General features: G+C 39.8%; 1 protein-coding gene across 4 annotated transcripts in view; it reads right to left on the reverse strand.

Annotated features, from left to right (window-relative positions):
• Positions 1-12,751: 12,751 nt before the first annotated feature.
• DPY19L4 (dpy-19 like 4) overlaps positions 12,752-24,670 on the reverse strand; it is a 47,019-nt gene continuing 35,100 nt past the window's right edge. For all 4 annotated transcript variants that reach the window (XM_048841225.2, XM_048841223.2, XM_075125051.1 and 1 more), the window contains 2 exons: positions 21,933-22,091; positions 12,752-15,767 (listed from right to left, as the gene is read on the reverse strand). In XM_048841225.2, coding sequence (XP_048697182.2) covers positions 15,603-15,767; positions 21,933-22,091 — 324 coding nt within the window. In that variant the 3' untranslated portion in view covers positions 12,752-15,602. The remainder of the gene's footprint in view (positions 15,768-21,932; positions 22,092-24,670) is intronic.

Below are 24,670 nucleotides of genomic sequence, written 5' to 3' on the forward strand. Positions count from 1 at the left end.
TCTTGGGCTGTCAGTATTTTTCCACAAACCAGTATGGGAACCAAGTTTTGAAACAAATGGTTCCCACCATATGCAAAAGCTATATAAGGCAAGGAGTGACATCGTCTGTTCTTCACTACCCACACAAGAGGATTCCTGGAAACACCTGAAGAACAAAGACTGAACTAGGGGAAGTGCTGGACTGAGTCTAAAGGGATTTCTAGCCTGTATATGAAGACCTGAGAAACCCAAGCTGTAAAGCTTATGCCTTAAGAATCTACAAATCTGCTTGTACTATCAGTTAGGGTGAGAATCTGCTAATTCATATCTGATCTAGCTAGTGTATTGAACTTACTTTGCATTTTGTTTATTTACTAGGTAATCTACTTTGATCTGTTTGCTATCCGTTATCACTTAAAATCTGTCTTTTGCAGTTAATAAACTTGGTTTTGTTTTAATCTAAACCAGGGAGTTGGAGTGAAGTGTGTGGAAAATCATAGCTCAAGGGGCAAAGGCTGTTGCATATTCCTCTCTACGTGGGGTGTGTGTGTATATGTGAACTCTGAGCTTACTCTGTACAGTGTAAGATGATATAATTCTTGGTTTATACTCCGGGGGTGGGGGGGGGCTGCCTGGGGAGCTGAGAGAGGCTACGGCCAAGGCATATCTATTGTTGGTTCATGCAGTGGCTAGGCAGAGAGCTTGCATGTAACTGCAGCTGGTGTGTCCTTATCTTGTGTGTACGCGGGCAGAACTGTAAGACCGGGAGCATGTCTGCAGCTTGTCACAGCAGCACAGGGTGAGAGGGAGCCCATGCTGGTGGGTCAGAGGGCTCAATGGTACCCCAGTTCTAGGTGGCACCCCAGAGGGAACCCATCACATGTGGATCTTTGAAATGTATGTATATTCCATGGGCCACACAGTCTGAAGTGGCCCACAACTGGGAGTACCCAACCCAGGGTAGACTGCCAGAAAACAGGGCAAACACCCTAAGCTGGTGGTGAAATCTGATTGTGGAACACACCAAGCCAGCAACAAATGCGAACTTCTGGATCACTATACCAGTTCTACCATGGAGACAAGGTCCCCCTAGACCCTCAAGTCCATTCCACCACCCAGAGAAGCTGGACTTGACGATAAAAGGTCACCTACGCCAAAAATCACACCACATCAGGTTGCTTCCAGTCCCAAGGGACCAGTCACCCACCCCAGATCAACTGGCACTCCAGATCTCACACCAAAGACCATGCCAGCAGCCAATTCCCCAGCAAGCCAACTATAGATTCATCAGCTAAGAAGAAGAAATGAGAACCAGTGAGAGCCCAAAGCAGGCAAAATATCACAACAGGTGAGTCAGTCTGTAATTCCAAATGGTGGCAGTGATGCAGTAAACTGCTAGTTTCCTAAAAGTCTTTTCAGGGTACCTAGATTGTCTCTAGGGATCTCCACTTTGCATCTGGTACCTGCCCTGTAAGAATCCAAACAGTCCAGAGATAAAGGATCTTTTCATGAAACAAATGTATAGCTTCTTCTTATAGAAACCAAGCTGAAACTGTCATTACTCCACATGTCCTTTTCCTTTGAGGATGAGTGAGGAATGGACTTAAAGTCTTTAACCTCAAGTCATTTCACACAATAGCCGCTTGCTTTGAAATTAGCACTCTTCTTCATTTGCATTCCCCAAGGCTTCATTTGCCTTTGATGGGTTACTTAGTTACAGGGCTATACACAATGTAAATGTTTGCTGTTGCACTATAGCAGGCAGAGTTAAGTGAAAACAATACAAGTAACATTCCACTAATCTTCATGAAGTTTAAACATCTGAATAAACTCTTAACACTCACTTTGATCTATTCCACTACACAAGTAAATTGATCTGTAGCCCTCACCTGACCTGGTCTGCCAGCATCACACCATGCATGCAAGATCAAACTTTTAAATATTAGTATCCATTGTGGCTGCAACTGCATGCCTCACACTCCCTGGCCATGTTAGATGAAAATGTAAAAGGCAGGATGGCTGCAATTGTCCTTCAATTTCTTTGCCACATGGCTATGACTCCAATTAGTGGGGAAGGAGTGTGGGTTGTGGAATCTGTGTGGGCAACAAATCTTGGGGAGGAGAAGAAACACTGGAATTGTAGGGTAGGTAACCATTCTCTCCAATTGTCCACTCAGCTTCTATGCTTGGTGACTGACAAGCAGTTCTGTCAAGTGGAGGAGGGAGAAGAGTCCTTACTTGAATAGTGACTGTAGGACAGCTCAACCAAAGTTAGCGTCTGATCTGGGAGCCTGGATCAGAGTTTAATGTGAGAAGAATATGCGGCTCAAACTCCAGGTAGCTGTTTTATACGTCTCAGAAATTAGAATGTTGGCCAGGGAAACTGCCACGTCATGTCAGTTTGCTCCCTGTGAGCAAGTCTTGAAGCAGTTTGAGATCCACTTTGATAATCTCTGAATGGAAATAAGATACTTTCTAACTTTCTGTGAAAGCCATATATAGCCAGGGGGGTGTTCTAAATTGTTTTGTTCTGTCCAGATAAAAGGATAAAGCTCACAATATAGTCAAAGCATGTAGTTTTACTTCTGCTGTAGTAGAGTGGGGTTTTGGAAGAAGAACAGAAGGTATATGGATTGATTAAGGTGAAAGACCAAGACCATCCCAGGTCAAAATTTGGAGGAAGTCTTCGGGTACCTTTATGAAATATAAATACAAGGTCCTGTATTTCATGGACTTTTATAGTCAAGGTGATGGCTACCAAGAATGCCACCTTCATGGAGGAATGTTATAGAGAGAGTAGGTTGCCGCTGGTCCCAAAGGAGGTTCCATCAAGCCAGTTAAACAAGATTGAGGTCCCAGGAAGGGGGATGCTCCTTGACTGGTGGAAAAAATGAGAGAGGCCTTACAGAAATTAATACTATCGTGTGAGCAAATATGGTGTGATCTCACTCCCTTCCTTGCCTTAGAATCACAAAAATCTATCATTTTGTGATCACTGTCACCCAAATTGCTTTCTACCTTCACATTCCTGAATGATTCTGACCAACAAGGAGGAATTAAGTCTAAAATAGCTGTTGCTGGGATATATATAATCAATATATATATTTATTCACATAATATGTTATAGGTCATTGAGGCCTGGTATGAATGATGCATCCTTGACATGAATATGTGCATTGCAAGTTGGCAACCGAAGCAAGAAGCAAAGAATATCAGGGTTAGAAGGGACCTCTGGAGGTCATCTAGTTCTACCCCCTGCTCAAAGCAAGACCAATTCCCAATTTTTGCCGCAGATCCCTAAATGGCCCCCTCAAGGATTGAACTCACAACTCTGGGTTTAGCAGGCCAATGCTCAAACCACTGAGCTACCCCTCCCACTGAAGAACTGATGGTCAAGAAGTATTAGAAATGTTTGTGTAGGAGTAGGACTTCAGCCCAGGGTGCAGAAGTCAGAGCTCTTAGTGATCTGCTTAAATAGAAAAATAATGTTGCAGACTGTCTTTGTCTCTATGGATTCAGACTTTGTGGTACGACTGTTCTACTAGATTGGGATTTGGAAAAAGAATCATTGGGAAACAGCTGAGAGGAAAAATTAGTCCAAAGGAGCATTGGAAATCTATCTATGGTTGAAAAAACACACAGGAAAATTAAGACTAAGACGTATTAAAGGTCATCAAAAGCGAGAAGGGAATGAAAAATATTGGCATGATAAAGCAGATGCTTTAGCTAAATTAGCAGCAAAGGAACCTTTAAGAGTTATGGTAGTTACAAGAGCTCAAGCCATAAAACAGGAGGTTAAACCTGAGGAAAGATGGGGAAACTGGAATATACAAGGTGGCTATGCAGTGAATAAGAAAACAGGAGAGGTAAAGTGGGTACCTGACAAACTTCAAAGAGAAGAGATTATTAACCTGTGTCACCCTATGGCCCATCGAGGAATAGAGAATACTCTCTTTAAGGTAAAACAAATTGGAATATGGCCTAAGGTGCCAGAGGATGTAGAAAACTTTGTTAAAAACTGCATAAGGTGTGCAGCAGATGGGAATAGACCACCAAATTCAGGACCTTTGTTGCACCAAAGAATTGTGGGGCCATGGAGTAAAATACAGGTTGATTATATTGATAGATTGCCTAAGACCCAAAGGGGAATCAGTATTTATTAGTGATAGTAGATTCCTTTTTTGATGGGTGGAGGCAATTCCCACCAGAAATCATACTGCAGAGACCACTGCCAAAAAGTTGTGGGAAGTAGTGTTTAGTACAGGGGTGGCCAACCTGAGCCTGAGAAGGAGCCAGAATTTACCAATGTACATTGCCAAGGAGCCACAGTAATACGTCAGCAGCCCCCAATGAGCTCCCCCGGCTCCCAGTGCCTCCTGCCCACTGGCAGCCAATGAGCACCTCCCCACACCTCCCAACGAGCTGTTTTGTGGCATGCAGGAGGCTCAGAGGGGGAGTGGGAGGAGCAAAGGCAAAGCAGGCTCAGGGGAGGGGGCAGGAATGGGTGGAGTGGGGGCAGGGCCTGTGGCAGAGCCAGGGGTTGAGCAGTGAGCACCCCCACAGCACATTGGAAAGTTGGTACTTGTAGCTCCAGCCCCAGAGTCGGTGCCTATACAAGGAGGCGCATATTAACTTCTGAAGAGCCACATGTGGCTCCAGAGTCACAGGTTGGCCACCCCTGGTTTAGTAGATATGGAACTCCAAAAGTAATTCATTCAGATAATGGGCCACATTTTGTTGGAGGGGTAGTTAAAAGTTTATTAATTGCTTTAGGAATAAAGCAACAACATACCCCTTATCCTCAAGCGTCAGGGACAGTAGAAAGGATGAATCAAACTATTAAACAAGCTCTACCCATAGTGGTGCAAGAAACTGGCAAAAATTGGGATGATAAATTGCCAATGGTGTTGGCGGCAAATCTGAAGTAATGATCAATTGGGTACTGGCTACCAGCCTTATCAAATTCTCTTTGGAAGGTGTGACGTTCCCCTGGTGTTATCTGGACCAGTGATCTGCTAGGCCACTCCAATTACTGGCTCTGGGAGCCAGCCTTATGCTGCTGTGAGAACCCCCACTCCCAGGACGTTCAAGCCTCTGGCATGTAAGCTGCTCCCAACTACGTGAGTGTGCACTTTTGGCCAACCGCTGCTTGGATTGTGCAACCGAATCGTACTAGTCAATATCTCCAGTCCCAGACACAACCCTAGGAACCTCCATCTTGCAGTATCCAGTTATGCACACTGCAAGCTTACATGAGTTCGCCAACTTAAATAAATTGATATTTACCAGGCTTGTTATCCCAAGGGGAGTCTCTGACATGCTTCAAACCAAACGCACTGCTTCAGGTAGAATAAACAAATTTATTAACTATAAAAGAGATTTTAAGTGATTATAAGTTAAAGCACAACAAGTCAGATCTGGTCAAATGAAATAAAAGCAAAAAGCATTCTAAGCTGATCTTAACACTTTCAATGCCCTTACAAACTTAGATGCTTCTCACCATAGGCTGATTGGTTGCCCTTCAGCCAGGCTCTCTCCTTTGATCAGCACTTCAGTCGCTTGTTGGTGGTGTCTCTAGCTGGAGATGGAAGAGAGAGCATGGTAAACGTCTCTTCCTTTTATCACGTCCTTTCTTCCCTCTTGGCTTGCCACCCAACCCCTTCAGAGTCAGGTAAGCATTACCTCATCGTAGTCCCTGACTGACCAAGGGAGTCCAACAGATCCTTTGTTGCTGCCTAGGCCAGTGACCTTTGTTCCTGTGAGGCTGGGCTGGGTTTGTCCCATACATGCCCTGATGGTGTGTGAATTGCCTCTTTGCTCTGGAGAGTTTCCTGGGCTTGTTTGAAGCCATGAGGACACATTTTCAGCCTCATAACTATATATATGAAATTACAACCTATAACATTACTATAACCACAACAATGCTCAGTGCATCATGAGCCTTCCGAAGACACCCGACATGACAAACTTTGCATTGGATACCACACAATCACATGATATGGATGAACATGGGGGTTCAGGGGGTTCTCCTGAAGTACAGAGCATCACAGAAGGCCTATGAGATTGTGGAGCCCTTTATTGTACCCAGAAGAAGAAGAGGTATCAGTTACCCAGTGAGTAAGGGAGTTACCGATAGAACTTAAGAAAATGGAGTTTAAACTGACTGATGCCACTGAAAAAGGAAGAGACTGTGGATTCTTGTGTGGCTCAGGACAGTAAGTTATGGAAAATTGGAGATAGAGTAATGTATTTGAAATTAACATTGAGAAAATCATGTCCTGGAGTCTAAATGGGTTGGATCATTTTCCATCATGAATAAAATTTCATCTACTGCAGTGCAGAATAACAAGGGAGAAAAGGGAAAGTATGTCCACACATCACAATTAGTTATGGCCTAAAGATTAAATGATGTTCCTTTCTTTTGCTTTTAGTTTATCTTACAGAGAGAAAGGAATGCCCAATTGCACTGGAGATTATCCTGTACGGACCTTGGATGTGGAGTGTGGATATGGTGCTACAATTTTTGAAATTGGTTTATTTCTTATGCTTGCTTTGCATTTTGTGCTTAGTAGAAGAATTGTGTTGGGTGTGATATATTTTAGGAAGAAAAAAAATACCGGAACTTGAGTGAAAATAGAAGAGGTTGGTCTAAGTATTTTGAATAATACGGCCGGAAGCATCATTCCTATGGAATAATGGCCATGGCTTCAATATATTGAGGATCCTCATAATTCAAAAAGGGTGGAAATATGTTTTTGGGTTTTATGTTTTTTGAATATTTGGGGAAATTTAGGGGTACATGGATATACATATGGGAGCACCTCTAGGATGGAGGTATGGATCAAAGGGAATAATACATTCAACTATTTGTGGGACATAATGGGAAAAACAGGACCAAACAAAACAAGATGTAAAAAAAAAAAAAAAAACCTTTTGAGGTAAAATTTGAAATAAGGTGGGAAGATGGCAAAAATGTGACATGGGAATATCTAAAGCCAAAAGATTTGGAAGAGCAATGGAGAAATTGTACATACTAAGGCGGGGGAACGGTCACCTAATGTTTAGATTTAGTTACGATGAGAAAAATCTGAATAGGAGTACTCTGAACTGTACTTTTTGGAGTTTGGGATTTGATGTAGTCACCCTAGATGTGACTAAAGAACAAGAATTGGATAATACTCATGGGGGATGGAATGAGTCAATGCCCCTAAATTATGGGAATATGGTGTAATGGCAAATCCTTTCATAATGAGAAGATTGAGTTGCTTTAGGAAAATGAATGGGGAATATATTTTCAGGGATATGGGTTTTTTTTGTGTGTGTTTATTTATCAGACACCAGTAAACAAGATTGCACCAAGAATCATGGCAGACGACCATCCATATAGGAGGGGAGATGTCAAAGCCCCAACTATTGTGGATCAAACAATCTGGTTGGAAGGAGAGAAAGTAAACATAAGTGCAGAACATCCAGAGCGTATGCCATATGCCTTGCCTCTCTTACAAGCGTGGCAACAACAATGGGAAGACAGGACTATAGGAAATAAGAGAGGTATAGGAATATATCATAGGTAGTATTGGTTCTGGAGCTTTAAACTCATTTAATATTAAGACATTACAAGGGAAAACGTCAGCTTTGGGTAAGGTTTCAGGGGCTATACAGACACATGTGACACGATTTTGGTGCATTATTGGAACAAAGAATAAGAAGAAGTGTGGAACTCTAACTGAAACAAGCCCAAGCCTTGAAAACTTCTCTAAATGTCAGTCAATCTCAGACACACCAGATAGATTTAAAACGAAACTGTACTAGCAATACGATGCATACAGATGCAAACTTACGGCATACAATACACAGAGAGAATGGTTAATCTGTTAAGTAATGGGCAATGGCCTTTTGAATGGTTCAAAGATCCTCATGTGGAATCAATGAATTGCAGGATGGAAGAAATATATGGAGTTTAATTGGAATCAAGCCACCCTGAGGGAAGAGTGGAAAGGCAGAATGCTGTTACATAACACAGGGAAGCAAAGAAAAGCAGCAATGGCCTGGGTGTTGCCAAAAATTATTAATGGAGAAGGATGGCAAATAGAATTGGCAATTTCTCATTAGAATATTTTTAAAGGATGGTCTCCCAATGTCACAGCTCTTCTAAATTTAAGGCTACATCCTATTGTCATATTATTTGCATTAATGATTTTGTTAACCTTTATTATACTATGTTTATACTGCTGAATAAGAAAGCAACAAGTTTTGGTGTAAGTGATATATAAAATGAAATTGCTTGTAAAATTATAAAGTGATACAATAATTAATGGCATTAATCATATATCAAGAGGGGGAAATGTTGGAAGATATATATTGAGATTCATATATTCACGTAATATGTTGTAGGTCACTGAGGCCTGGTATGAATGACACGTGCTTGACATGAATATGTGCATTACAAATTGGCAACCGAAGCAAGAACTATTTGTGTAAAAACAATCTTATTTTCTGAAAAATATACGGAAAAATCAGCGGAAAAGGACACCACACCAGCTGGACTGATATACAATTGTATAAGAATTGGAGGAAATGGCATGCCTTGGATCATGGCAGCCCGCCCAGGATTGTCTCTTTGGAATTGTGTGGGTAGAAGGCCTAGTAAAATCAGGCAAAGAACCAATGACACAACAGAATGAACTATAAATGGTTGCCTATGATTTCTGCAAATCTGAGTTGTTTATTGATCCAGAGTCCCATGTGGATATAGATGTGGTTTTCGCCGTCTCCCCGCATCTTATGATTGGAAGGAATCTCGACTGGCCATCCGGACCATTCTGACCTTTGGACTCTGGTATAGTATGTTTGGGGTGTGAATGTGGAGTGAGTAAGTTTTCTTTCTTAATCACTAAAGAGTATTTAGAGTATTATATACCAACACAGTGTCCGGTATCTGCTCCCCATCCTGTAGGGAGACCTCTATTGCAGGTCTAACACTGTCGCCATGGTTTTTTATTCACAGTCACACTGTGACTAGGTCTACATTCTTTAGCAGCAGTCAGTCTGCTTATCTTCAGAATGGAGACTAGCTTAGGGTTGAATTTATATGTACCTACTCGCTACAAAAGTTTTAGTTAAGAGATAACATCCCTCAATGCAGGAAAGTGTAAAGACTTAACTGAAGAGACTGAACACGTTAAGTTATTGTACTGAGCAGGAGTTCTTATGTCTTCCATAAGTTTCTGAGAGCTACTGGCTGACCGTGAGATCAAATTCCTGGGAACAACAGGAGCCCTCTAGACCATCTCATTCAACAGTTCAGAGTCCTGTGGCCAAAGGAAGACATTAGGGCTACCAGCTGTGCATTTAAGTAGCATTCTATAGGTATAATATTCTTTTATTTTTAAGTCTGCCTTTCAAATCCTACTGAGAAACTTAGTTTTATCTATTAGAAAGGTAATAGGCACCTTAGTATCTAATTTATTTTCAGTCAAGCAGGAACTGGAGTATGCTTCAGATAGTGAGGCAGAACAAGGACTAGAAAATCTGGGAGACAAAGTCCTGAAGGCAAGAGGCTGCAATACTGCCAAAATTGATTGGTGCTTTTGCTTGACACTCAGATTTGTCAAAAGTGTCTTAAACCGATGTACCAGAATGCTATATTTTGCTTTAAAACACAGTCAATCAGCAAACTGAGTAAGTCAGGGCCTTGGTCTTAAATAAGGATGTGTATATGTATACAGACATACTTTAAGATTACAATAGACTTGATTCTCATCACAGCTAAAACAAGCTCATTTTGTTATGCTGCTTGAAAAAAGTCATTCATGTCCTTGGATATTCTAAGATATTCAGTAATATGATTTTAAGATGAGACTTATTTCCTGCAAAGTTTTAAAGGGAAAATTTTTGATGAACTAATTATTAAGACATAGTATTGTTAAGAATTGGGCTTCAAGGATCCAATCAACTCCAATTTACTACAATTTTTAGTATATATCATACTATCAACTTTTTCTGACAATTTCCCATCAAATGTTTCCAACAACTGTAAAAATCCCAAATAAAAATGAAGTCATTTCCAAATTTCACATAACCATGCAGTAAATGGATACAAACCACAATCTGAGTTGAAAACCCTAATTGTACTAGCAGCACCATATAAACATAACAATAGCAAGGATCTACTATATTAATGCTTACTTGTACATATAACACATGTACAAGATGGGTAAGTATATTAGTTGATGCAAAATTTTATGATTAAGTATTTGAGTTTGTTTAGTGATTCCCTTCCAGTTTTATTTATCCCTGAAAAAAAAGAGTGTTTAGCCAGAAAATTAGATTTTTTTCCTCCCACCTCATCATTTGACATGAAACATCTTTTATTTTGCTGGTCTACTTTGTACCAATATGTTTCTCAACAGCTAGTCATGGTCACTGTGATACATGGATCCAGCTTTAATAGGTTGGATATTGCTGAAGTGCTTTGTGATTATTATTCTGCACCAAAAGACAGAAATATCTGAAGACCTTTACACAATCTTTTAACTAACTTGAAAGTTATTGTGTAAGCAAAAAATACAAAAACAATTTTATTACTGTAACAGAACAAGCAGGTTATTTTACCATAAACTAAGAAACTTCTTTCCTTATGAAAGAATATTCGAGGTCTCAAAAGCAAAAGGTAAAAAGTTTGTCTCAAGTGATCCATATTCATCAGTTTTAGCATTTAGTCTTTTGCAAAGCTGAAATGTCTGTCATAGGAGAAAATAGTTACGGTATACCAACTGTATTGAGAGCGATCTGTCCCAGAAGACAGACAGTACAATTTCTTTTAGATTTGTCATTAAATACTTGCACATGATTGGATATGTCAATTATGCCACATGCACTACCAATAAGTGTCAAAAGGAAAAAATAAAGCACTGCCAGCAAGATGTTTCTGTACTCAAAGTACAACGTTAAAATTTTATATAATACACTGCACGCACCCCTTTTCCCCATCAAATAAAAAAACCTTTATAATCTCATCACTTTCAAAAGTAGAATCACACATGCATTTAATTGTACTGATGTCTAAAATATCACCAGTTTTAGTAACACATTTGAACAGCAATTAAGGTACTAAACAGTTCAGAAAAGTCTTTAAACATATTTGGCTGTACTGATAACATAAAAAGAATGGTACTGTATAAACATGCACTGCATGTTCCCTTAGCTTCCACTACTTTACTAAAATTCAGTATTAAGAATATTCAACACACGATTAAACAGCTTAAAGATGAGGTATTATTTCAGTGAAATATTGCTTGTACAGTATTTAGACTTGGAAGGATTAGATTTTTATCAGTAAATGTAGGTAAACATTGACTTCACTGTACACACACAAACCAACAAAAAAATTTCCATCCATAATTGAAAACTTACAGATAGGCAAAGAAAGAAAAATGCTACCTATGAACTTAGAGTTTGATTAAGGGTATTCAGTGAACATTTTGATATCTGATTTTGACAATTTGTGTTTTAACAGTTAAAGATTTAACTTTTTGAATCTTAAAATCTACTGTCAGTAAATAATGGTCTGACCCACCAATAATTTCTCACAACTGTGAACATTTTACTAGATAAAAATTTAAAAAAAAATGCTTAAATATTTATATTATCCATCACAATAATCCAATCCTGCCAAGCCTACTTGAATTGAAATAAGCTCAATTTTTGCTACATCCTTATTCCAATGTACTTTGGAATCTATTTGCATATTAGTACAAGGGGATTTAGCAGTTTAACTGCCATTAGTAATAATAATTACACATTTAAAGTCTCCAAAACATGATTGCAGGATAGAAGAACTCTCTAAATGCATCTGCACACACGTATCGGTTTTGGTCAAAATACAGGGATTGTATAAAGTTAACATCGGTAATCAACATGTGGTTCACTGAAAATTTACAAATCTAGGACCTAATCTTGAAATTTTTATTCCTGTGAAGCCAAAGGGATATTTGACTGGACACTGATTACATGAGTAAGACACGCTAGATTTGGTCCCTAAATATTTACTATTTATATTTTAATATGCAACAATGTGAGTAACTGGAAAAACCTAAAATGTCTATTAAACACTTGTTCTTTGTAACACTAGCTTTTGTTTCCTAATGATGGCAGCTGTCAGTTAGCTAAAAAAATGTATTTATTTTGGAGGAAGTGAAAGTGCTCTTTCAATGTATTAAATAATTAATGGGAGTGTTGCATCGTTTGGACAAAGCATCTTAATCATGACCTCTATCACCCTTGCTAATCCAGTCCTACATTTCTTCTAGACAATCATGCAAAATTGTGTCAAATTATGTGGTAGTTTGGAATCAGTCTGGATAAGTATGTTTTAGGCTGAGATCACCAATCTCATTTCACTTGTGATCTGACTAAATCTGAAACCAGAGATCTAAAGGTGAAAGGTTAGGAGTATTTTATTGCTCAATCTTCCATAAACCTTCTATAATCTTTTCAGATAATATTTTTGTTCATTGAGGGCTCACAGGGGGAAGGAGGAAGTAAGCCAGAACAAAAACAACAACTTGCCATGTAAATTTATCAGTCTTTCTGGGCTGGTGGAGTCAATGGTTGTGAACAAAATGGCTGGCACAACGCTAGCTGTGCCATTCACAGCAGCAGCACCTTTCGAGGAGGTTGCTAGGATCTTTTCCTGCTGAAAATAAGATACAACTGAAACTCTATAAACCAGAGGAAATGGATTAAAAATCTTCACAAAAATAGACACAAGTTGAAAGATTTTGTTTAATAAAGCTTTCAAGGCACATATTTCAAATGGATTGCAATTTCTACAGTAAAACAGATGTGATTTTTCAGTATGTTCTCCCACCCTCACAACCAGGAGTTTTTATTCATTTAGTAGGCTTGTAATGCTAGTGACCTAAGCTGGAAAGCAAGTTAGGGCATAACTGCATCTTACTTGTATGAAAAGCCCTATTTAATCCTTCCCGGGAACACCATAGAACCTGTGTTCTACACAAAAAGTGGGAAATAGAATAGACCTTTAGTAGATGACACTTTTTTTGGCTACTTCATAAGCAGGTCAGCAACTGGATTGGATGTTCAAACCAAAGTTTTGATTTTTAGGTTAATTATTTAAATATTTTTGCCTTTTAACAGGGATTACAATGGCTACATTTTCCCATAGTTACAAGAGATTCTTTTTCTGTTTTCTTTAGTCTGATAACCCAATGCTGCTGTGATATAATTTTTTCTAATATATATAATATATATATAAAAAATAATGAACACATTAAAAATCCTCCTAATTTTGATTCTCCTAAAGCAGAATCAACGGAAGTAGCATCACTACTTAAAAAGAATGACAACACTTAACAATATTATATCACGGTTCAAACAAGAGTTAACATATCTATTCAAATGTATAAAGGCCAATGTGCTACAGCTGGGATTTATTTTCAGATGTGTAGAATGGCCATTAGCTGTATTTTTCTATACATACGTATTCTATGTGTATGTATTCACGCTACGTACTAGTAAGTACTATATACACACAGCACTGCAGTAAAACACAATAGGCAGTCTATTGCAGGGTAATTAAAATATTGCACATTGAATGCTGTTATAAGGCATGAGGCCATTGGCTAAGTGACTTCAGCCACCAAGGAGTGCAACAGTCACCCTGAAATTCACTACCTGGAATGCCTTATTGCTATTATGAAATGAAATTCATTAATATTTAGGCTCATGCGTTTACTAGGAATGAGACATAAGTATGACATCCCTGACAGTCAGTCAATCATAATGAACTCCAACTGCATCTGGAGTTCTACAATTATTTCAAAATATTAAATACATCTACATTCATTCTATCACATACAGAAAAGACCACTAAAAAGGTTCCCACAGCTTGCAGTAGCTGAAGATAATGCATTAGTTTACTGTAGTGACTGAAAAGTCTGAAAAATGTTCAGTGCAGTATACACAAGTGCATATGTGTATAAACACACACAGAGTGCACATTGTGAGTAGACTTTATATATAATACACAAACACCCACACCCATTCTTAATATAATGGATGTGTCAAGGCTACATCTGATATAAGGCTACTTACTGTACCCTGTCACTCAATTATACTAAAAACCATTTTTCCTTCAGATCACTGAGCCCATTATTATTTTGTTTAATGGATTTATCTGAGCCATGGTTTCAAATAAAGTGGATAATTTAAAACATTGTCAAGGTTTTCAGGTCTCAAAAATTAGCACATCTAGAAATGAAAACTGGACTACAGATATGACAACATCGGCAACAATAAAGAATTTTGAAAAAAAGATCACTCCAGAGTTGTTTGATAATGCAGCACTGTTAGTATAACAATAAATAAACCTACGTGCAGAGGACATGGTAAGCATACCCCTGCACCATATTCTTGCTGTATATGCTCACTTCATAGAAGTTGAATTCTTTGGATTTACATTTTTCCAACAGACACAGCGGGAATGGTTTTGCAGACCTCATGCAAGATGTCCCTTACTTTTGGGGTGTTTTGTTTCAGGACTCCAAGATCAGGCCAAAAATAGGAGGCAAACAAACATCTATTATAGCAGAAGCACAGCAAGTTGCAACAAAATAAACTGCATAAATGGAGAATTCATTAAGAACACTGACTAGAGTGATGTGGGAAAGGAGTAAAGTTAGGGGGCAAAATATTTTCTAAAATTTTGAAAAAATACCATGACAGTATACTCTTAATTCATTATATGCAGATATTTAAAAAATAGTTATCAACTGTTTTAACATGACTTCATTGTGTGTGGGGGTTTTAAATAAAATTGTGGCTGTATTTTACCAAGACTAACTACATAATATCTATTAAAATGAATAAGTATATATTATCTAATGTGGACAAATCCCAAAGACTTGCTCAGTCCAAACTAAAATCCTGATCCTGCCAATTTGTCCATGTAGGTGGACCCCTTTGTCCGTGCACTGAAGTCAAATTTATGGGTGGTTTGCCTAAATAAAATCTTCAGGATTTGGCTCATACAAAAATGTTACACCTACACCCAGAAAATGTTTGAATGTGTGTGTGTGTGTAATAGTAATGCACATAGTTAAAGACAGTCCTATTAACAGAAAATCAAAGTATTTGCATGGACTCTTACTTGGGACACTGATGATTTCAAATGCTAGAAAATGAAAGCTGTATAACAACTTGAATTTAAATCATCCCCAAATGTCTGAATGTAATTTTTCTGTAGTTTCCAAAATAGGTCCATCTAAAAGTTATTTAATTATTTGTTGTAATATTTAAGTTAGACATTTTATTTCCATGAAAATTAGGATGATTCAAAATAGGAAAAACTGGAAAGACAAATGTAAGAATTACGGAAGATGGTCACACTTTGTAGACTGCAAAATTGACTAGTGCTCACATTTCCTTAGAGGGTGGTACTCTTGCTTGTTGAGTTGTAGTCCAGACTTCCAGTTTGGTAAACTAACAGAATAAGCATTCTGCATGTTCCCACTTCGATCTGTAAAAAAGCCACTTTTAAAATAGGAACTCCTATTAATTCCATACATGGTCAATCTTCAAAAAGAAGTCTCCATGATTTTTCAAGATTGGAAGGATATCACAGTGTTGATTTTATACACAAAGTAGGATCTGTTCCAGTATACCCGAGTAAAATAATTCACATATGGAGAATAGTTCATTTTGATCTCGTGACAAAATCGTCCATATTTAGAGTAGGCATAACTGTCACCTTCGTCACAAACCACCTATCAGAGGAGAAGAAATTTGTTAAGAGAAATCTCATCACAGAACATATAATTAATCTTTCATTTCTATATTATACAATTCCAATAGAGATAACACAAATATACATAAATGGCTGAAAACATTTTCCCCTATACTTTTTTTTTTAAACTTAATGCTTGTGAATTGATTAATGCCAGTGCTAGATTAATAGCCCTGAAAACAAAAATCCTCTATAAGATAGAAGTAGAAAGCATGAGCAGCGCAATGCAAAGTTATCCACATCACCCTGTCAACCAACTTCAAATCAGACCTGCAGGGAGCAATTCTGGGGATCAGAAAGAAATTCACTTTCCAAGACCAATTAACTCATTGACCCCCTTGCAGAGACTGAAAACATGGGTGTCAATTACCACAGCCATGAAGTTGATTCAAACCAGCCTAAAGCTTCACATCTCATTATCCGTTTCTTAAGCCATCTAGCCAGCCTTCCCTTTTCTTCTTTAATACAGCCCTGTTTAACACACACATCTATAGCACTGACTAATACTGAGCAAAGAGTTACAGAGACCCGCTGTCTTTCCTGTTAATTTGGTGATAAGAGAAATGAACCCCTCACTCTCAAGTTATCGACATAAAGTTAATTAGAAATAACTGTTGACTAAGCCCATGTCTACACTACAAAATTATGTCAACTTAAGTCAGCACACAGTCACAGCAGTTATTAAAATTGCTTGTGTGCACACACTTGGCACCTTGTGTTGGAGGTGTGCATCCTCACCAGGAACACCTGCACTGATTATACTGTCAGTGTGGGGCATTGTAGGATGGCTCCTGGAAGCCAGAAACAGTGTAGACACTACATTGCTTACACTGACTGACACTGCGTTGACCTAATTACACTGACTATGACTCTACACTGCTCAGAGAGGTGGTGTTACTGGTGTAGAGGCACTTATGTTGGCGGGAGCCAAATTTAAATGAATACACTTCCACAGCTAGGTCGATGAAAGCAGCTTACGTTGACCTAACCGTGTAGGCCGGAGACTGAAACTATCACTAGTTTTTAAATATTAAACAGAAAACTTTGAGCTATACTTGTATACTCATTAGCTATGAGAATAGGCTATCACAACTTTTTAAATACATGGTTCTAGCATGATTTATTCCTATTACGTTGGCCAGTCAAGCCATTTCAAATAGTTTTCTGCTGCATAAAATGTTTAAACTGAGTCTTCAGCATAATATAGACCTGTAAATATACAGCAGGTCAGAGAATTTAAGGGGGGTAAGGTAAAGGGAAATAAAAAGTACAACTCTGCAGAGAAGTTCCCCTTTCTCTTCTTGCTTGCAATAGACAGACCTGGATTAGGTAAATCAAACCTGAACGTACAACCTCAGACAATTTAAAAACAATCTAAAAAGTTTAACAGGGCCACTGATAAATGTTGGATTCTTCATTTTGCACAATTCTATGATTTTTTTGCATTCTCGCTGACAAACGCACCATAAATCAAACAACCCTGCTTGTTCTTTGGCCACCTGGTCAAGAAATCATTGAGTCGTTTTATTACTTCATGTATTTGCATTCCTGACAATGAAGAGTTTATAGTCAAAGAATAAAAAAAAGTGAATACAAGACAAGATGTCTGATAACAGTTCAGATAAGGGAAGATGTGGAAATCATTGACAGAGAAGGTCCTGCAAAAGGACTGCTGAAGAAATGGGATTTAGGAAAAGATTTGAAAAAGAAAGGTGCTTGACAGATGAACACAAGAGGGTTGTAAACAAGCAGACGGTGAAGGTGTGCAGCTGAAATTTGGTCTATAGTTAAAAGTCAAGCCAACCTAAACACTGCGGTAGACACAATTATGTCAATAGAATAATTATTTTGCCAACCTAGCTACCGCTGCTTGGGGAGGTGGATTACCTACACTGATGGAAAAGCCCCTTCCCCATTTCCGTAGGAAGTACCTACACTGTACCTACACTGTTCCGTAGGAAGTACCTACCACACTGTAGCTGTAGACATGGCCTGAGAGCCAGAAGAGAAGAAAGAACAATTAGGGGAAAGGATTAGGTGGGATGTAGGGAGCCAGACAGGAAGTAAGAGAAAATGGAAACAGAGATGAAGATGGGGGCAAGATCACATAGAAACTTGAAAGTGAGGGTAAGAAGCTTGCATCTGATGAAGTAAGTGAGGAAGCAAATGAAGAGATTCAGAAAGGAACAACATGGTAGCCTGACGCCAGTGCTAAAAGAGGAAACAGATTGCAGCAGTTGTGTTTTTGCAGGAGCAGAGGAGAAAAGCACATTAATCAAGGCAAAAAATGACAAAGGCATGGACAGTGGTTTTACAGTGAAGGAAAGGAAGGATTTTGGTGTTATTAAAAATGAAGAACAGGACTTCGCAAAAGAGAGGAGAAGAAGTGGGAAATGATGAGAGAAAAATCAAAAGATGACCCCAGAATATGAAGCCTGGGAGACAGGGAGGACAATGATTTTGTCACTGATAGAGAAGGAAAGGATTAGAACGACAGATAAAACTATAAGTGTTGGGGAGAATGAATTTGAAATGTCCGAGTAGCTCAAAAAATAAGAATGGCCATACTTGGTCCAATCAATGGTTCATCTAGCCCAGTATCCTGTCTTCTGATAGCAACCAGTGCCAGATGCTTCTGAGGGAATGAACAGAACAGGGCAATTATTAATAGTCGATCCCTCAAGGTCAAGGATAATCTCTTTCACAGGTTTTATTTTTTAATGGGTTGTTTGGTATCCAATCCTTGAGCCGCAGGCTCATTAGCAGACATTGCAGATAGTGTTGGAAGTCAGGGTTGGGCCACAATTGCTGCATGACAGTCATCTATCCTTTCTTTTCTGGCATTTTTCTGCCACCAGGGCAAGGTGACTTTCCTCAAAAATGGATGTTCCTTCATGGACAAATCTTTGCCAGTTATTCCTATCCTGGGCTACTGCCTCACAGTGTGTGGTGTCAATGCCACATCATCTTGAGGATGTCTCTAATGCGTTTCTTTTGGCCTCCCCATTTCCTTTCTCCTTTGGTAAAGTAAGTTGGGCGTACGGCAATTATTCTGATAAGTATACATCAGGCATGCAAACACAATGCCCGCTCCACCTCAGCTGGTCCTGGATAATCAGGGCTTCAATGCTGAAGATACTGTGCCTCTGTGAGGATGCTGACATTAGTGCAGCGATCCTCCCACTTTATGTTGAGGATCTTCTAAAGAAAGGGCTGGTACTGGCGTTTCAGGTGTTTTCTATAAGTCATGCAAGTTTCACAGCCATAGATGAGAGTTAGGATTACCACTGCTTTATAAACTAAAAATCTTGTGCGTGTTCTGATGTCATGACTGTTGAACACCTGGTGAGACAGTCTGCCAAAGGCAAGGCTGGCACGGCGGATTCTGTGCTGAATCTTGACGTCTATGTCTGCTCTCTGAGAGAGAGGGCTGCCAAGATAAACAAACTGTTCTACATTTTCCAGTTCTTCTCTGGAAATGTAGATCTTCATTGCTGGGTCTGATGATTGACCAGGACCTGGCTGGTGAAGAACTTTTGTTTTGCTCATGTTCAGAGTAAGCCCTAGGCTTTTGTAAGCTTCAGAGGAGCAATTAAGGGCTGTTTGTAGATCCTCCTTTGAGTGTGAAACTACAGCATAATCCTCTGCATATTGGAGTTTGGTTATTGTTGCTGATATTACTTTAGTTCTGTCTTGGAGACAAAAAAGGTTGAAGAGGTTGCCATCGGTCTCATATTGGATGCCAATGCCTTGTGGTAGATGGCACGGGGTTAATGTTTTCACAGTTGCTAAGAAAATGGAGAAAAGGGTGGGTGCCAGTACACAACCTTGTTTTATGCCAGTTCGGATAACACAGGGCTCAGAGGTAGAGCCACTGCATACCATGGAGGCAGTCATATGGTCCTGGAGGAGTCTCAGAATGGTGATAAATTTGCTTGGGCAGCCAACTTTGACATGATTTTCCACAGAGCGTCATGGTTAATAGAGTTGAAGGCTTTGGTCAGATGGCGAAAAGGCCATATACAGCTCCTTGTGTTGTTCTTGATATTTTTTCTGGATCTGCGTGGCTGCAAAAATCATGTTCATGGTGCCTCATGACAGTCTGAAGCCATATTGGGATTTTAGAAGTACTTCCTCTGCAAGAGGGAGCAGGGATTCAGTACAATTGTAGCAAGAATCTTCCCAGCATTGGAGAGGAGGGCAATGCCTCAATAGTTGCCACAGTTGACCCTATCTCTCTTTTTGAAAATTGTGAGTGATCCATCCCTGATAGTCTAGTTCCAGCTTCTGGCAGTCAGAGATTTAGGGACATCCAGAGCATGGGGTTGCATCCCTGACCATGTTGGCTAATAGCCATTGATAGACTTATCCTCCATGACCTTATCTAATTCTTTTTCAAACCCAGTTATACCTTTGGCCTTCAAAACATCCCCTCACCATGAGTTCTACAGGTTGACTATGTGTTGCGAGAAGTAATTCTTTATATTTGTTTTCAAACCTGCTGCCTATTAATTTCATTGGGTGACCTCTTATACCATTTTAAGGGTTAAATAACACTTCTCTATTCACAAAAAGAAAAGGAGTACTTGTGGTACCTTAGAGACTAACCAATGTATTTGAGCATAAGCTTTTGTGAGCTACAGCTCACTTCATCGGATGCATCTTTTTGCGAATACAGACTAACACGGCTGTTACTCTGAAACGTCTCTATTCACTTTCTCCACACCATTTATTCCTCATACAATCAGCCTTTCTGCAGCCTCTGGCAGTTCATCACACGGTGTTGTTCACACTTTTGTAAGACTTCTCTGGAGTGAATGGGGAAGCAATATGATGGGTTTTAATCATTTCTCTAAATAGACCCAGAGAGCTGTAGTAGGCAGTTGTCCTCATCTCTGACAGTTCTCACATGCAGAATTTAAGAGAGACCAATTTAGTCTCTGCCTCCTCTTCAATCTTTCTAGGAAATCGCTTGGTGAGATGCCATGTGCGCGGCTGGCATCAATGAGTGAATGACACTCAGCTTCCTTCCTTCTTCTCAACAAACAGAATTAACAGTTACAAAGATCTCTTAGTGATTAGTACTGAGATGAAGTGTGTCTGGCTTAAACTGAAACCCGTGAGACTGAAGTAATATACTTCAAAAACGCCAGTGATGCTAATTTCTCTCTTTATTCAAAGTAGTATGAAGTCTCAGTCTTACTGGACTAATTGCAAAGCTTGGACACCCGGGCAGCAAGAGTGGCAAGAAATGCTTGCTTTCACTGCCAGCTTGTCAGTAAACTATGTCCTTTCCTCTCAAAGATGCATGCACAGTGATCCACGCATTTGTATCTTCTGAGTCAAAGCCTGATCCTTTCCCAAGCAAGTTGTAAGACTCACTTTTTGGAAAGACTTCTCACGGAAGCTGAAGACATGAATAGCCACTAACTCCACCCCCATCACAAAATAAAACCAAAACCAAGCCCTACCAACAGAGTAAGCAAGAGTTACTAACCCTGGAAAAGGCAAAAAGCAGAATCCAGTATGAAGAGGTCTAAGCAGATCTTAATTCCCTGTTTGGTGCTCATATTGCACAGCGGTATCGAAGGGCTTGTTTACCTAAAACGTTGTAACTACCACATTTTAAAAAGCTAGCGTAGACAGTATAAGTTTTGTAATACGTTAGCTGGTAGAGGTGACCAAGCTAATGCATTACAATACAACTTTGCTCTGTCTGCACTAGGGTTTTAAAAATACACCTTATGTCATAGTCAAGATAAGCCTAAGAGGATATACTCTACAGAACCCTTTCGTAAACTTTGCTAGTTATTTTAGATATAAAAATCATTTAATTGTATAGGCTTAGATATTTAATGACTGATGGAGAAGCAACACAATTAGGTGCCAACATATCAGAAGGGATTACTCAGCAGGGTTAAGGAACAACCTGGGGGAAAGATCATATGTTTCAAAACATTCAAAAAGAAGGGAGTTCTCAAAACAAAAGCTTAACATTCACTAAGATATTTATCAATTCCAGACTGCACGCCAACTGTAACCGGCAAAACAAGTATTCCTGTGGCAATTTAATTTAATTTTTCTTTAAATTTAACCAATTACTTTATCCATTCAAACATTTGACTTTTTTCCAGGTGCTACTTACATGGCCATTAGCAATATCCAATAAGTCTTTAACCCTACATCCTTTCACAGGTCCAACCTCATTGCAAATTGAATCCTCTATAATTAGGTAGGTGGCTTTATAGGATGTGAGTATCTTATAAATATCCTCAGCAGACCTTTTTGAATAGATCTGATAAACCTGTAGATTAGAAAATATTTACTCCGAATTAAAACCATGGAAAATTAAATGCATATTAAATACACTGGGTAATTGGAATAAGAAGTTACATATACATCAAATTATAAAAAGGTAGTTATTTAAAAAATATAATTGTACACATTTGCTACTCAATACATTTCCAGAAATATCTAAGGGTAAAATATTTTTTTGTCGGTGAAATGGATTTCTGGAGACTAGTCATAAGGTTTAAAGTCTCTGATACACTAGACATTTGTCGAGAGTATTTAGCAACCATGGATTACAAGCACTGGTATATGATTCTACAGGATTTCATGAATAATGCTTCAGGCTTCTGTGACTGGTTTTCAAGATAAGGAGGAGGAATCTTAAAAGATATCTTAAAAGTGTCAGTCCTTTAGTGGGCGAGTATTTTTAGCTTATGACAACTGTCGAAAGCCAAAGCTCCATAGCTGATAAGACCATGGGGAGCTGAATGGGAAACATTGTAGACTCTGCTATAGTTGAGGTCTTGGGCTGTTAACCTAGTAAAATTGCCATAAGAGGTTGGGAAATCCTGTCTTAACAGCCTTTCCCTCAAGAGCAGAACTTTGAAAATCTATTTCCACTCTGCTCCCAGCTCTGCCCATCCTCCCACCCCAACTCAAATACGCTTAATTCCTTCATCTTCCCAGTTGGGCTGAATATTCTTCTAATGAAGGAGAAGACATATGGTTCACTCTGGAATCCATCACATGCTTCTGAAGTCAGCTGGTGAGTTCCTAGAGAGTGATGAGACACTACTACTCTCCTACTATACTTTTGCACAGAGGTGGGCAAACTACGGCCCGTGGGCCACATCCGGCCCGCAGGACCATCCTGCCCGGCCCCTGAGCTCCTGGCTGGGGAGGCTAGCCCCCGGCCCCTCTCCTGCTGTTCCCCCTGCCCCACAGCTACACCACCGCACTGCCAGCGCTCTGGGTGGCAAGGCTGTGCGCTCCTGCAGGGCAACGCAGCAGTATGTCTAGCTGCAGCCAGGCGGCGCAGCTGCCAGACATGCTGCTCTGAGCAGCATGGTAAGGGGGTCGGGGGGTTTGATAAGGGGCATGGAGTCCTGGGGGGCAGTCGGATGGGGCGGAGGTTCCTGGAGGATGACGACAGGGAGCGGGGTGGGGGGGGTTGGATAGGGGGTGGGGTCCTGGGGGGGCAGGGGCGTGGATAGGGGTATGGGCAGTCAGGGGACAGGGGCTGGGGGGGTTGGATAGTAGGTGGGATCCCAGGGGGGCGGGAAGCGGGAGGGGGTCGGATAGGGGGTGGAGGCCAGGCTGTTTGGGGAGGCACAGCCTTCCCTACCCAGCTCTCCATACAGTTTTGCAACATCGATGTGGCCCTCGGGCCAAAAAGTTTGCCCACCCCTGCTTTTGCATCACCCTCAGACAGGGAATGATCTCAATTTCCTTGCAGAGTAGTCCCTGTGGTAATAGCAGGTGATCGGGCAAGTCCTTCTAAACAAAAAAACTTGGAACACTTTTTTACCTTTCATGGCTTCATTGATATTCTGCACCAGCTACTGACCACTACTACGGAAGTGCTCTGCTAAAAACTTTGGAAACGTCTGCTTAGATTCTGTTTTTTGATGTCAGGAAAAAACAACTCATTGGAGATCAACAGGCAAGAGGGGAATGGAAGGAAAAATAAGCCAAAGGGCATCTAAAATCATAATGTGAGGCAGTCGATTCCTGTTCAGAAAATACCACTGCTGGAAAATGCAGTTTCTAAAGTTGTGCTGAGACTCAGGCCTAGTCTACATCAAAAAACTTAGGTCGACCTAGCTACATCACTCTCAGGTGTGAAAATTTCACGCCCCTCAGAGACATGGTGTAGACACCAGTAGGTCGACAGAAGAATTCTGAACTGTCACTTCACAGGGGGGTGGATTTACTATAGTGACGGAAAAACCCCTGCTGTCGCTGTAGCAAGGGTCTACACTACAGTGGCATAGCTGTAGCCGTGCTGCTTTGCCATTTGCAGTGTAAACATACCCTCAGAATTTACCGATAGTGAGAAGACAGAAGGTAATAGTGTCAAGGCGTTAAACCCAGTAAAATAAGAAATTATCTCTCCTCAATCAATAACTCTTAACTCTCCAATTTATTTTTTTGTTGTATTCTCAAACAAGACTGTCTGGCAACAAAATGATTTCTAGTGTCATTCAGGCCTACCGATGTTTCACTATTCCGAAGCCAATTGTTTATATAGTATCCTTGGGGTCCTGGAATACAACACAATTCCAACACGGATGGTCAAAGTAGATGTCAGTTCTTCTCCATGGTTCAGTTAAGTAGCAAAACATCCTATAATCTCTTCATTGAAAGATGTTTGTCTCAGACTCCAGTGATCCAGGTCTATGCCTGCCCATGAGTTCAACTGGTAGCCCAGAACCATGTCATAACCCAGAAAGTTAGCTCTTCACTTCTGCATTTTTGTAATGATCCAAAAAACCTCTCTTGCAATCAAGGGAAATTAATTCATGGGACACAGAGATGAATACATAAATGAGGACACACTGTATACTACAATACTAGAAATTGTGCTAAATT

Source organism: Caretta caretta, chromosome 2 (assembly GCF_965140235.1).
Source record: "Caretta caretta isolate rCarCar2 chromosome 2, rCarCar1.hap1, whole genome shotgun sequence".
Classification (NCBI taxonomy): Eukaryota; Metazoa; Chordata; order Testudines; family Cheloniidae; genus Caretta; species Caretta caretta.